The sequence below is a fragment of the Alligator sinensis genome, unplaced genomic scaffold, assembly GCF_000455745.1.
Source record: "Alligator sinensis unplaced genomic scaffold, ASM45574v1 scaffold987_1, whole genome shotgun sequence".
Classification (NCBI taxonomy): Eukaryota; Metazoa; Chordata; order Crocodylia; family Alligatoridae; genus Alligator; species Alligator sinensis.
This window is the reverse complement of record NW_005842574.1, coordinates 337,734-352,072: the sequence shown is the minus strand read 5'-3', so window position 1 is coordinate 352,072 and position 14,339 is coordinate 337,734. Positions and strand designations below refer to the sequence as shown.

Sequence of the window (14,339 nt, the reverse complement as noted above, 5' to 3'; positions counted from 1 at the left end):
AAAGAGTTCACAACATTGCCTTAAAGACAGTGAGGCAGCAGAGACTTGTACTCATAGTGAGGGGTGCAGTGATCTCTTTTAACATTTCAATACTGGAAAAATCCATATAAATGCAGTTGTAGTAGCATTGAAGTAAAGGGTAGCTTGTTTTGCTCCATGAACCAACAGAGGCTGTAGTGGCAGCAGCGTGTTTGTGCCAAAATAAGTGGCGTCTACGCCAGGTGAGCATGCTTACACGGGTACCTCTTGCAGCACAGACCTGACCTGAAGACTGCCGCTACTTTTACCTCCCTGCATGAATGACTGCACTGGTGGGATATTGCTGGGTGATGAGAAGAGACGTGGATGTGGTTCACGCTAGGAAAGCTTGCCCATGCTTCATCCAACTGCGTCAGCAGAGTTATGGCGTGCTGCAGTGGCCTGCCTGCTACTTTTAATTGGGAAATCCTATCTGAGCCTGGCTGATGGGATTTTGAAGAATTGAAAAGCTTGTGCTTAGCAAACTAATCTGTTTGGGAGCCTTCAGCAATCCTCTGCTTTATGTACCAATCGCCTGGCATCATGTAACAGCCAAGGCTGCTGGTTTTCAGTTTGTGCGCGCCCAAACATCAGACACGGCTTTGAGTTTTCTGAGGAGCCCTGGGCCGGAAGAAGGAATGTACTTTCCAGACCCAGACCTGTAGAAGACAAGCTAGTAAATGAATCCCAATTAGTAGTCAAGTGTAACTCGTTGTTAATGAGGCTCTATATTCAGCCCTAAGGGGCAGCCCCACATGTATCAAGTGCCCCCCCCCCCATAGATGGGTATAAATTGGTCATGGATAAACTTAGGGTGGGAATTAGAGGATGTCTCCTAACCATTCACCAAAGCTTGTGCTCTCTAAATATAATCTTATTTAGTTAGTCTGTAAACGTGCTCATCTACTCTGCCGTCTCTGAAGCATCAGAGCTGGACCTCCTCGATCCTTTCATTGAAAGGGACATAATGACATGGTGGCATCCATGGCAGGGGACTGGACCTTGGGGGTTGGACTAGATGTGACCTCCTGAGGTTCCTTCCAACCCTCATTTTGTATGATTTTATGACCCTGCGCCAGAAGGTCCATTCCAGTGCCATGCGCCCTATAGCCATAAAGGCGACTTGAAGGAATTTCCTCTCCTCCCTGAGGAGTGGAGAGAAACCTGCCCGTATCCGCCGGCGGGATGTTGGGACTCGGATTCCAAGTGGGGGAGACATCCACCGTGTCCAAAGCTGGGATTAAGCTCTCTTCAGGAAGCAAACTGGGTTGTTACGGGAAGGGAAGGGAAGGCAAGTGTTCGGTCATGTGAAAACATTCAGCTGTGGGACCGATGTGCCTGGACTCGTGATGAAGAGGCAGGAGGATGATGCTCGTGGGCACGCACTGTGGTATTTGATGTAACCTGTGCCGTCTATTTGCTGCCTGCTTAACTGAATTAGCGTGGAAGAATGGCTCCTGGGAGGAGCACCAAAGGCCAGAAAACATCATGAGTAAGATGGGAAATCCCCCCCCCCGCCCCCCTTCTTTTTATAGGTATTTATGAAGCTGGTTTCCATTGCAGGCTGTGCTTTTGGAACAGAAGCAGGATGTTGTTTCAGTGACTTTCAGCCAACTGTGACACCATCTTGGTCCATTGTTTCCAGCTGATAAGCACAGCCTGCCTGTGCCCAGCCGCTGCCTGGCAGGCTGCGCCCCAGCAAGGAGCAAGCTTGCCACTAGCTTAGACTAGAGCGCGGATGGTCTGCAAGGCAAGGCTCTGTGGCCTTCATGAAGATGGAGGTTCACGTGCTGCATAGCCCCAGGTAGCCGCAGCAAATGGAGCAGAGATGTGGCACCCTTTGAAGCAAAAGCTGCAACAGACAGTTCATTCTGCAGCCCGCAGTGAATTAAGCAGGTTGCAGGCTACCCAGACCTTGGGTCAACTGCACTTTCAACCCAGAAGCAGTTCAATGCCCAAGGGGTGGAAACTTGTAACAGATAACAGCTGGAAATAAAAAATATGAGGGACTGGATAGCACTGGTTATCTATGCAACCAGGGCTCTTGGTAGAGACGATATCTTTTATTAGACCAACTGGATAGTTGCAAAAAAAAGTCTTTATTTGCAAGCTTTTGGGCACAAGTGCCCTTCCTTAGGCATGGGAGAGTGCAAAGACTCTAAAATATCTCCCAGGTGGAAACGCAAATTCATATTTCACAGGAGAGCTGAAAGGTGGTGTAAGATCTCTTGGTTGGAAAAGTTCATTTGATGCAAATTAGGCTCAGATAAAAGTTGGAGCAGTCTATTTGCCTCACAGTTGTGTGATGGCAAGCAGGACATTGAATTATGCTTCTTTCTTGTTCTGATGTTCCATATTTCACAGGACTGGGGATGGAAGGCTCTCCTGGGCAAGGAATTCTTCTTGTGTTGAGGCTGCTCTGTGAGCATGCATATTTGGCTTGAAACCAAAGGCTGGAGCAGGGGTGTCAGCTTTCAGGTTTCAAGGTGTTGAATTTTGCTTCCTTCTTGTAAAATGATGAAGTTTTAATTTCAAAATGGCTAATTTCAATATCACCTCTGCCAAGAGTTTGGATTGCTTTTGCCTGTAGATCAGCGCAGCTACAACCTGTATCCCTGCAACATGGAAGATATTGACAGTATGATCTTGTGAAATTATGCTTCAGGCTTGGCTCAGGCCCCTTGAAGATGACTTTCAACATGCCCGTGATTCACCTGGTAACTGCAGCCTGCGTTTCAGATGTGCAAAGTTCTAGCAATTTAAAGTGGGGTCAGTTTGGGAGCCTCATACTAAGTACCTGCATGCAGTGTGGGGTCAGTGCTGGGCTGCGTTGCATTTCTGGCTGGGACTCGGCTGTCCTGGCAGTCTTGAGAGCAGTGGGGTGGAAGAGGGGACTCTAAGCAGCGTGACCTGGTTTCTGGAATGTCTCTTCTCAGTGACTTCTCAGTGGTGGCAGATGACACCAGGGAGCAACGGTCTAAAGTTGCAGCAAGGGAAGTTGAGGTTAGATATTGGGAAGAACTTTCTCCCGCAGAGGGTGGTGAAGCACTGGAACAGGCTACCCCCAGAGGTGGTGGAGTCTCCGTCCTTGGAGGTTTTGAAGACCCGACTAGGCAAAGCCTTGGCTGGGATAATGTAGTTGGGGCTGGTCCTGCTTGAAGCAGGGGGTTGGACTTGATGTGACCTCCTGAAGTCCCTCCCAACCCTCATTCTGTAGGATTCTGTGTGCGCAGCAGGTGTGGGTAGGTGTGGACGAGCTTCTTGTTGGCCCCTCTGGATTGCTGTAAAAAACTGAGTCCCCTTCTGGAATGTGCCCTTTTACAGCAGATGGCACCTTGTGAGAGCATGTCTGGCGGAGACTTGGTCTGTTGCATGTAGGGCAGGGGCGGGCAAAATGTGACCCGCAGGCCTTTCTATTTGGCCCGTGGCATGCCTAAAAAGTTTAGAAAATTAATATTTATCTGCTCGTGGCTGCCTGTCAAACATGACAGGAGCCAGGGGCAGTAGGATCCAGAGGAAGCCAGCAGGACACAGGAGCAAGGCCGGCTGGCCTCGCCCCCCCAGCCCTCTCCTACCCCTCCCCCTTACCTGGAAGCCTCTGCCTGCGGCCGCTTTCACCACTTCCCTGCACACCTGCCAGCCGCATTGCTGGGCCAGGGGAGCACGGGGCCTGCATCAGTAGCCTGGGACCAGGAGTGGGAGGGTGTGTGTCCGTGTGTTTGTGCAATGAGGGAGCAGGAGAGAGAGACAGAGAGAGCAATGAGGGAAGGAGAGTGTGTGTGTGTGTGTGTGTGTGTGTGCGTGTGTGCCCCCCCATACACATGCACCCACCCCCTTGCACTGCTGCACGCAGACCCCCACACCCCCACACACAAACCCCACACCCACCCACACCCCACATCCCCACACACGTATCCACCCCCCCACAAAACTCCCACCCTCACACCCACAGCCCCCGACAAACCTATACCCACCCCCACAGTATACAAGAACCAGACTTCATTTTAAGCTGTTGTGCAATCACCTCTGCGCACACTACACAAACACACATAAATCGGGACAAAAATGTTTTTTGAAATCAAATTAATGAATGTTGTAGATGTTCGCTTTTTAGAATATAATTTGGTGTTTTTCTGGTTCCGAGACGGCAAGACCCCATGCTGAAAAGAGTACCCCCGGGGGCAAGGGGAGGGACTTCTGGTAGCAAAGGTCGGTGGTTAGGGGGTGGGACTTCTGGTCCAACATGGCAACCAGGGGGCAGGGCACTGGTCAAAGGGCAGAGCTACCCCTTCGGCTATCGGCAGCTTGCCAAAACTCGGTAAGCGGCCCTCCACCCAAAATACTTGCCCACCCCTGGGTTGGTAGGACCTGAGGACAACTCTCATTGTGTCTCGTGCACGGTGGAGCACTGAGAGGCTGGTGGGAGGCCGTTGTGTCTTGGCGAGGAGTGGATGAGGAAGGCAGGCTTGCCACCATGTTGGGCTTGAAATGTGACTCAGCCCTGAGACAGCTGCTGCTGTTTCTTTTTCTGGAGAAATAAGGAGCTTTGAATGCAAACCCAGAAGAAAGACCAGCTGTTGGGGAGAGGTGATCCAGATGCGGCGAATCTGGCTGAGTGGATGAAGGCTCTTCAGCGTGACATGGCTGGTCGAGGAGTAGCATTCACGAAGGGGGTCGGACCAGGTGACTCTTGGGGTCCCCTGACTTCTCGAGGGTAGATAGGAACTACTGCCCATGAGCTCTGAACTGACTGCAAGACCTGCACGAGCTCTGGGGAGTTCGGGTGGCTGGGGAGCGCGTGCTGGTGTTTTCTCCTGGGCTTTGTGGCTGAATAGTGCAGGCTGTAGCTTTGCAAGTTTGATAGGTGACTCTTCCAGACCTGGTCCAGGCCTTGAGTCCTTCCATGAGCAAGGTACCCATTTGCCTTCGGAAGAACAGCTTGATTGGTTTCTGAGTTTGCTGGTACTAATTGCTGCTGTGCGATGGGACACAAAACTGAGATCCAGCCCGGTTTTCATTAAAGAACCATGGTCTTTGGTTAACTCCAGTGCCATGGCCACATCCTGCCTACCTAAGAAACCAGTGTAGGGTGAAATTTATCCTCTGTTCATGTATTCAGATATCGGGAAAAACTTTGCTGTTAGACCGGGGAGGCAGGGGAGGTATGGGCTCGCCAGGGTTGACACTAGTTTTGCTAACGGTTTAGATGATGGTTTGTCTGGGCTGCTTTGGACAGGGCTGGTCCTGCCTCAGACAGGGGTTGGACTGGATGCCTTGAGGTCCCTTCCAGCCCCACTTCGCTTCTCCTTGACTTGTTTGCCATCCAAAACGATTGCATCGCATCGCTGCCTGCAGCCTCTGCCCCTTCCCACGCTGAAGCTGTGTGTATTTAAGAGTTGGACAAAATGTTTCTCGGGTGTCATTGTGAAGCCTTTGAGCTGGGCAGTATTGTGTAAACAGCGAGCTTATCAGTTCTGAGGGAGCCTGGGATCCGGCCGAAAAGGGGATGTGTGTTGCCTCTTTTCTTGGCCATGAAACTTTTGGATGTTGGCCTGCTGCCTCCATTCACTCCGTGTCTAGACATGCACTTGTTTTTTCCTGGGATTTGTGTGTCGCAGGCCTGGGGGTGAACGGCAGTGGTTCTCTGAGCCCCTGGATCCTTACGTGCTCCGTTTTCTTCATTTTTAGACTCCCCACGGATGCAAAGCAGACCTGCATTCTCTGACATGGCACCAGTCCACCAGGGCCCCAGCGCGGGGCTGGAGCCATGCCACCTGCGGAGGATTGGCCGCAACGCTTCTGTCTCTGGAGCCGCTGATATTCTCCAGTGAGTACGGTCTGGAGCAGCTGGGGTTGGTAGTTTAGACCGGGGTGGGCAAACTACAGCCTGTGGGCTGGATCCGGCCCGTGGAGGGACTTTGTCTGGCCCTCGGTAGGCCCTTTGGTCCTGTGTGGCCCAGCCACCGTCTGGCCCATGGTGCACCCCACTGCCTCCCAGGCGTGCAGTGGGGCCAGGGTGGCTCCACATCTGGACTCCATTTCTAGGTAGCCCAGGTGGTGGTGGCTCCTTTCAGCTGCTGCTGCCATCGGCCTCAACCCAGACCCCGGCCCCATGGAGACTGGTGGGGACCTGCATTCACAGCCCTGGCTTGGCCCAGCCCATGCCTGCTCTGGACCTGCCCTGACTGGAGTGGACCAGGTCTAGACCAGCCAGGACCTGTGTGCACAGCCCTGGCCCTGGGCCGCCTGACACCCACTCCTGACCCACCCAGGGCAGTGGCCAGGCAGAAATGCTGGGCATGGGAGGGGCGTTGGGGAGGAAAGTGGCCACCTCCCCCTCACCGCTGCCAGGATCTTCTTGCTGCAGCTGCCCAGAGCCTGTGTCCGGGCTGCCCTGCGGCTCTTCTCCACCACTGTCGCCAGCGCTGCCTCCGGGCTGCCCAGCAGGGCAGTGATGGCAGTGGAGAGGAGCTGCAGTGCAGCATGGGTACGGGCTCTGGGCTGCACATGACACATTCCAAAATCTGCTTGCATACAACACACACCAAAATCAGCTGCTGGAGTGGCCTGTGTTTTCCCTGAGGGAATACCGTAGTTACCAGTATTTTCAAGGAAAAATCTTTTTGTCTTTATTCTGCCTTTCAAAGGCAAAATGCCTCTCTTACCTGGGGGTTCTGGATGAGAGAAAATGCAGTCATTTCTGAGCTGTTTATTCCTGTCCAAGAGCATTAATGACAAGACTCAATAAAATCAGCTGTAACTCAGCCCCTCCGAGATCTTCTCAGACACTCCCAGTACTGAGTCTGCACTGTGCCCCAACTCCTGAAAAATAAAGGCTCTCTGTAATTTGTGGTCAGACTTCCGTAACTTTTGAATTCACTTGTTTTACTCCAGTGGCTGGATAAGGGTGATGATGCATTAGTCCAGCTGTAATTCAGTTGCTAGACCCCTGAAATTCAGTTCGGGGTGCAGGGTCTGCAGCTTGTAGTATTCACAGTCCTTTCTAGGAAATCTTTGTTCTGCAGAGAGAGCCTGTATAACAACAGGGAAATGAACTGTGACGCTAACCCTTTTCAAATGTTTCTTTTTAAAGCTTTTATAATGCTGTGACGCTCATTGGTAGAAACAGAGATGTTGTGGACTATTTCATCAGCTGTCCCACCACAAACGGAGGAGATTACATGTCCCGCATCCATGCCAGAGTGATTCGAACTGCTGGTACTTACCGACTCGTGGATTCCAGCCTGACGGGCGTGTATGTCAACGATGTTCGAATCCATGGTGAGTGTGGACGGTGGCGTGGAAGGGCTCTGGAGGAATTCTGTGCAGTCCTTTATTTTTAGGATTTCTAGGTGTTGGCATATTCCATAAGTCCTGCTGGTACATGTTTATGTCGAGGGTTAGTTACCCTCTGAGCTAACGCTGTTAAAAGTAGGGGTTCTACATCTCTCAAAAGATTGATAAAGCGTTTGCTTTTTATGATGTATGATTGCGGTTACATTTAAACTTTCAGGTACAGTGATCTTACAGGAAGGAGACACGGTTATCTTCGGGCATCCCACAGGCAATGGTATATGGCCTGGAGAGCAAGTTCGACAGCCCAACTCAGAATTCTATTTCCTGGTACGTTGTGTTTCTTCTTGACGTGTTGCAGAGTTTGTGAAAGTATGGGCATAGATGAAATGCGGCCTGTTGCCTTGTGCTGCAACGTGTGCCTATCCTTCGTTCCCAGGCATGGGCCCCTGGGGCTAGGGGTCCCTTGCATTGGGATTCAAGAGCTGCGCTCACGTTGTAGACTAAATGGATTGGTTATCATTGTCTTAATTTTTGTATGCGTTATTAATGAAGCCAATTTATCAGATAACAAATGTAACGTTTAAAAGTACATACGATCTTCTGGTTATTGGCAGCCACCGGTTTGGGGAGACCATGGAGATTGCGTCTTTGGGTTACTGGGTGCCACCATAGCAACACGTTGGCAAAGCCAGAGTAACCCCTCCAGGGCATGAAAGCCTGGGCATTTGCTAGGTGACCAAGAGTTGCCCAAGCATGAGAATCACTCTTTCAACTTTGCTGACTTATCCACTGAAAAGAGAGAACCAATATGATGTGGGGCCAGGGAAGTTGTAGGAGCTACTGGAAAGAAGACTGAATAATCGCCTAACCGCCTTAGGGGCTCCACTCCAGATTTTGTGTCAGGGTTTACTCCCTTAGCCTTCACCTCTCCCAAGGCGATCCACAAGGCAGTCAGTGGTTGTGGTTCTCTGATCCCCTAAAACATACATAAAAACAGAGGCTTATCTTCCATCAGTTGTGCTCCCCTAACCCGAGTCAGTGTCCACAGAGGAGTCCTCTGCTCTTTTCTTCCTTTCCGTCTCTGTTGTTTTAATGTTTTATAGGGTAAGTGTTACCTGGGGCTCCTTGTAAGGACCCGTTCGCTGACCACAGTTCAGTGCAGTGCTGAGGAGGCCTCTCCTGAGCTGATAATGTTGCAGCTCCTTTGAATACCGTCGTGCACCTGCTTCCGGGAGAGATTTTGGGAACAAGCGTTTTAACAATATCAAAATGGGACTTCCTTTAAGCTTGAAAATGTGAACCTGTTTGGCAATCAAGTGTAAAATTGGTCTTATGAGGCATTAGGCTCCCTTGTTTTAGTCTCCTGGATGATGAATTGGAATGAAGCAACTTCTGTGCTTTATCTCTTGCATTTCTATTTCAGTTTGAACGTTGTTCCTGCAGCACATGTGATGAGCTACAGAATTCGCTACCACAGGTGAGGCAAGCATAGCGAAAACCCCCCAAAACATTACTGACTGTTCCTGGGGTGTTTCAGGGCTTGAAAAACATCTGCTTTTCAGCCAAGAAAACCAAAGGGGGAAATGTTTTGAAATCTGTGACACTTAAAAGCTATATTGTGACTCCCTAAATAACTTCGCTCTCCCTTTGCGAGGGTCAGTCTTTTGTTCGTTTGATACACAACAGTGAGCTAGAGGCTTTTCAGGTAAATAAAAAGGACCCAGTGCCTGCCTTATGTCACTTTTGACCTACAGTGTAGACGAGATGCAGTGAATGATGAGAACTAATGAAATGTGAAGTAAAGGACAATTATGACACTGTCAGCTTTTCATGTTTATTTGCATGTCTTTAAATAGAGTTGGTGTTAATACATTTACATATCTCGTAGTAGAAAAGTAAGGATGGAAGGCACCACCGGAGATCACAGTTAGTCCAACCCCCTGCTTGAGGTGGGATCATGCCCATCCAAACCATCCCAGACATGGCCCTGTTGAACCTGTTCCTGAAAGTACACAGTCAACCTTGCTGCACTGCTGCAGTGCCCAAAGACACCAAGAGCCCTGAAACCTGTCCCGAGTAAAGCAGGAGCTAAGGGCTGGCAGTGTCCTGCTACCACAAGTTTTGTTAAAATGCCCTGGAGAGAGCCAAGGAAGCAGGCCTTGTCCCCGGTGTGGAGGTGCATCATGCTACGTGCGTGCATGTGTGAAAAATTATATATATATATATATATGTTATAGGATAAAGTATATATTATTTTATATATCTCATATGTGCTTTATATAATATATCTATACTATATATTAAGTTATATAATAAGTTATATATTATCCTTTATATATATATATATATATATATGGATATATTATTATGGATGCTTATATACCTTAATACATATCTTATTTAGTTCTTGTGTAACACACACACACACGTGCTTCTGATATGTGTATGTGTGTGTTTGTGTACATCATGTATATATTATCCTTAGTGTGTGTACACACACACACACACACACACACACACACACGCGTTAGTCAGTGTATAAAGGGGCATATCTACCCTGCCCTCCATCCTGCTGCAGCCATTCATCCACCTGAGCACGTCATCTCTTTCTAACAGATGGCCGGTGTCTCATTTAGTGCAGAGGCAGCAGCTGCTCTGGGTGCTCGCTGTGGGCCCCTGTTTAAGTAGTTGCAGAGGCTGCTGTGAGGTGTTGCACACGGAGGCAGGTGCCTGCAGGAAGAAAATGGCTGGTCTCGTGCTTAGGGTGGTAGAATGCTTCCCTGGAGAGCTGGTTCTGTTCACGTCCACCTCAGCAGTCTGCGGGATGCCCGTTAAGTCAGTTAAACCAGTTTTCTTTACAGCTGGTGTGCATTCCTCGATTGTCTGGGACCATGAACTCAACACCTCCGGGTCTCAGTTGCAGGAACGTTGAATGCTTACAGCTGCAGCCCAGCTCATTGGGAAACTTGGCTTGAAGTATATTTTGAAGGGCTATGTAATGTTAGGAACTCTTGAAAAACTGTATCCTGGGTGTCTTACTTTGGCCACCCAACATGAGTCCGTGTTTCAGAGCTGATCCATCTGTACCTGCGTTCTCCCTCTGTCGGATGAACACCACAGCCCCTCAGGTGTTGTGAAAACAAATGAATAAAGATGGGGAATTACTTCTATGTTGTGGGGAGGAGCACCATAATAAAGCCCACGAGGGGACGAATAATGGTCTTCACAGCAGGGTTGAAGTCCTGTGCAGTGAGATCAGGCAGGTGGTCCTTTTTTTGGCATATGAGAAAACAAAGCTGCTCGTTAAGTCTTCATATAGACATCCAGTTTCTCCTGAGAGAGGCGCTGCTTTCCCAGGAGAAACCACAAGCGTACAGATGTTCAGGCTTGTTCTCCCAGAGTAAAAACGGCTGCTCCAGGAAAAAAGTAACCTGGGAACAACCAGGGTTAAGTTACTTTTGGGAGAGTTTCTCTTGGGGGAGCATTCACCGTACATGCTGTAAACTTGCATTGTCCCCTTCTCTGCCCTGGAGCAGGCCCTGGCACTGGATGGCACGTGGTTGCTGTTAGGTGCTGTAGGAGGAGGTGGCACACGTAGCTGCTCGGTGGAGATGTTACTGTGCGCAGGTCTGGTTGGCAGCCACAGATAGGAAAGGGTTGAATGTGCTTGGTGAGGACAGGCTCTCTGGAGGATTCGGCTGTTGCACTTGAGCAAACCTCTGCTTAGCCCTTGTGAGCGGCAGCTCTTTCCTAAGGCTCATACTTGCCAAGCATGGGTCAGTGCTTTTCTGGGCACAGCACAAGGCGTATCCCAGCCCACAGAAGCTCTTCTGCTAAATTCCACAGCTCTGCATCAAAGCAAAAGGTGCTAGAGCAAAGGAAAGGCCATCAGAGTTCGTTTTACTGTTGAAAAGCCCCGTTGTTTTCTCTAGCTCGGCTGGCAGCCATGGCAGGCTCATGTCTCTGGAATTTCAATGATAACAACCAGCAACTGCCCACAGGTGGATCTAGGATTTGGAAAAGTGTGGGGAGTAGTAGATCAGGGTAGCAGCAACCCCCCCCACGACTCCCACCTAGATCCATGGCACAGCCGTCTCCAGCTCGAGCTGCTCCACCAAGCGCTGCATGGTGCTCAAGCTGGAGCTGGAATACATGCCAGCAGCTCCAGGTCCCTGTGGCCCCAGATGCCTGGGTCCCTTGCGGAGTCTGGGCAGTGGGAACCGAGCTCAGACGATGGGAAAAATGGAGGCCAGGTGCGGCTGCAGGTCCTGGGCTAGGCAACGGCAGGAAGGGGGGACCTGCCTACTACTGCTGTCCCTAGCTGAGCCCAGCACCCCGTGCAGCCACCCCCCACAGCTGCTGGCTGTAGTGGGTCAAGAGCAGCCCTGGAGATCCTCTCGCCTTCGGTTCAGCCAGGGACGGTGGTGGGCATGTCCCTGCTTCCTGTGCCCTCTCCCTGCCCCCTGCCTGCCCCGCTCCCCTCCCCTCCCCTCCCCTCCCCTCCCCTGGCCACTCTTCTGAACTCAGTTCCTGCTGCAGGGACTTCTCAGGAGACCCAGGTGCCTGGGCCCAGGGAACTGGAGCTGCCAGCATGTTTTCCAGAGCTTACTGTGCAACACTATGGAAGGGGGTTGTGGTGTACCCTCTTCCCTCCCACTCCCTGCACCCCTGGGTGCATTCTTGCAACTGCCTGAGTCAGAAAAAGATGTGGACAGTGTCCGTCTAGCAGTTAGTTAGGCTACATTACAGAGTAGATTAGATTCGGTACATTACTGAAATGAGATCTGAAAATGAGAAATGCCTGGCAAGCTTTATAGGTGAGGCAAATAGTCCCACCTGTTACCTACAAGTTTCTTGAGCTGGGGATGGGGACTGGGCTGTGCCAATGCTCCTGTTGGGACTCGAACCCAGAGGGTCTTGCCCCTCTGCTCAGGCTCAGACTGATGCTGCACTGGGGGCAGGCTTGCCTGGGGTCTCTCGAGTGTATATTAACAACCTTTATAGTGCAGGGTCAGGTGTGATGTCTGGGACTGGGTCAGGGTTGATAGTAGTTCTCTGAAAAGTTTAGGTGATGGATTTGTCTGGGCTGGTTTGGATGGGGCTGATCCTGCCTCAGGCAGGGGGTTGGACTAGATGTGACTCATAGATTCATAGATGTTAGGGTCAGAAGGGACCTCAACAGATGATCGAGTCCGACCCCCTGCATCGCCAGGACAGAGTGCTGGGTTTAGATGACCCCAGCTAGATACTCTTCTAACCTCCTCTTGAAGACCCCCAGGGTAGGGGAGAGCACCACCTCCCTTGGGAGCCCGTTCCAGACCTTGGCCACTCGAACTGTGAAGAAGTTCTTCCTAATGTCCAGTCTAAATCTGCTCTCTGCTAGCTTGTGGCCATTACTTCTTGTAACCCCCGGGGGCACCTTGGTGAATAAATACTCACCAATTCCCTTCTGTGCCCCCGTGATGAACTTAAAGGTGGTAGTGGCAAGTCCAGTGGGACCAAATGGCCTTGTATTCTGTGGCAGCCTGTGCCCCACAGTGGCCTGGTGGACCAGATAAAAATGTTCTGGGGTCATATATGATGCATGGGCCATATGTTTAACATCCCTGTCCTAAACGATGAAAAAAAAATATCTTGGAATTTCCAGCATCAGTGGAATACAAAGAAACGTTCTCTTAAACAAAATATTGGGGGATGGACTCGATGATTGGGGGTCGGACTTGATGATCTATTGAGGTCCCTTCCGACCCTAACATCTATGAATCTGTGAGATAACAGTATAATTTGTTCAGGAAAATAGGGACCAGAAACAAATTTTGAACTTCCAAGAGCTCCATTAGGTTTAGATCCAAGGCTTGTTTTGACCATAAATGTATGCATGAAATCTCTGTGTTCATTTATGGCTGTTAGAGATTGAGAAATCATGTGAATTAGCATTAGGGAGCTGAATCTTTTCTGAGTCCATAGAGTCAGTTGGAGTCAGACACTTCAAGAGCTTCAGTTTGTTCGCTATAGCTCCTTTGACCAGTAATATTAGCGTAATGAAAGTAAAAGTTCCAAAATAAAATTTGACCCTAACAACAGATGTCTGATTTGGAGATTATCCTTATAATCAAATTTTATTTAAGGACATAATTCAAGCCCTATCTGAGGGTAGGAAGCCAGTCTCCTATGGTTATGTTAACACACAACCATGTGTTAACATTGTAATTGTGTGTTGGGAAAGAAATCCATTCAAAGCCTAGAACAGGACCCTAAATTTGATCCACTACATGAATAGTTATATTGCTAAATTCTAGGTAATAATGCTCAGCTGATTTATACATTGGCAAAGGGACAATATGGCATTAGCTAACAAGGAAGCAAAACTTTGTCATTCTACAGTGAATGAGAACATGACACTGTAACAGAGGCAAGAATTTTTGTGGTATCTTATTGAACCAACTATATATTTGGGAGAGTTGTTGGATTAGCTTTTGCCCTTATACTGCCCTTCTGTTTTATAAGGACTCCTGCTAACACCTCTTCTCACCTAATTCATGACACTCCTTTATCCCTCCAAGCAGATTGTTTTAATTTGTGGAGTTGCCTCCCTGCCATTTAGGTCAGCTAGTGGTTGGCTCTTTTTTTTCAGGTAAAAAAACCACATCCAACAGCCTTCCCAACTATGTAGTTGGTCCAGTAAAAGATGTCACAGAAAATCCCTTTTTCTCCTACATTCTCTAGGCCATCATGGCTACAACACCACTGGGACCCTGCTACTGTGATAAAGTCCATTTATATCCTAAAGGCTGTTGTAATCAGAAGGGTTAGAGTTACAATCTTTTTAGCAGGGGTCCTATTCCTCCCTGGGCCTTCCTTTTACTCCCTATATATCTAAAAAACAATTTCTTGTTATCCTTAACTTGGGATGCCATCCTCAGCTCCATGGTAGCTTTGGCCCGTCTAACTGCCTCCCTACAAGCACGAGCAGAGGAGGTATATTCATCTTTGGTGATCTCTCCCTGTTTCCACTTTTTATGTGC

At 49.5% G+C, this 14,339-nt stretch overlaps 1 protein-coding gene across 1 annotated transcript in view; it reads left to right on the top strand.

Annotated features, from left to right (window-relative positions):
- Window positions 1–14,339, top strand: part of LOC102373843 — a 71,320-nt gene that overhangs the window by 761 nt on the left and 56,220 nt on the right. Inside the window, exons 2-5 of the mRNA XM_014524107.2 lie at window positions 5,707–5,845; window positions 7,112–7,299; window positions 7,532–7,641; window positions 8,738–8,791. Of these exons, the coding sequence (XP_014379593.2) occupies window positions 5,707–5,845; window positions 7,112–7,299; window positions 7,532–7,641; window positions 8,738–8,791 (491 nt within the window). The remainder of the gene's footprint in view (window positions 1–5,706; window positions 5,846–7,111; window positions 7,300–7,531; window positions 7,642–8,737; window positions 8,792–14,339) is intronic.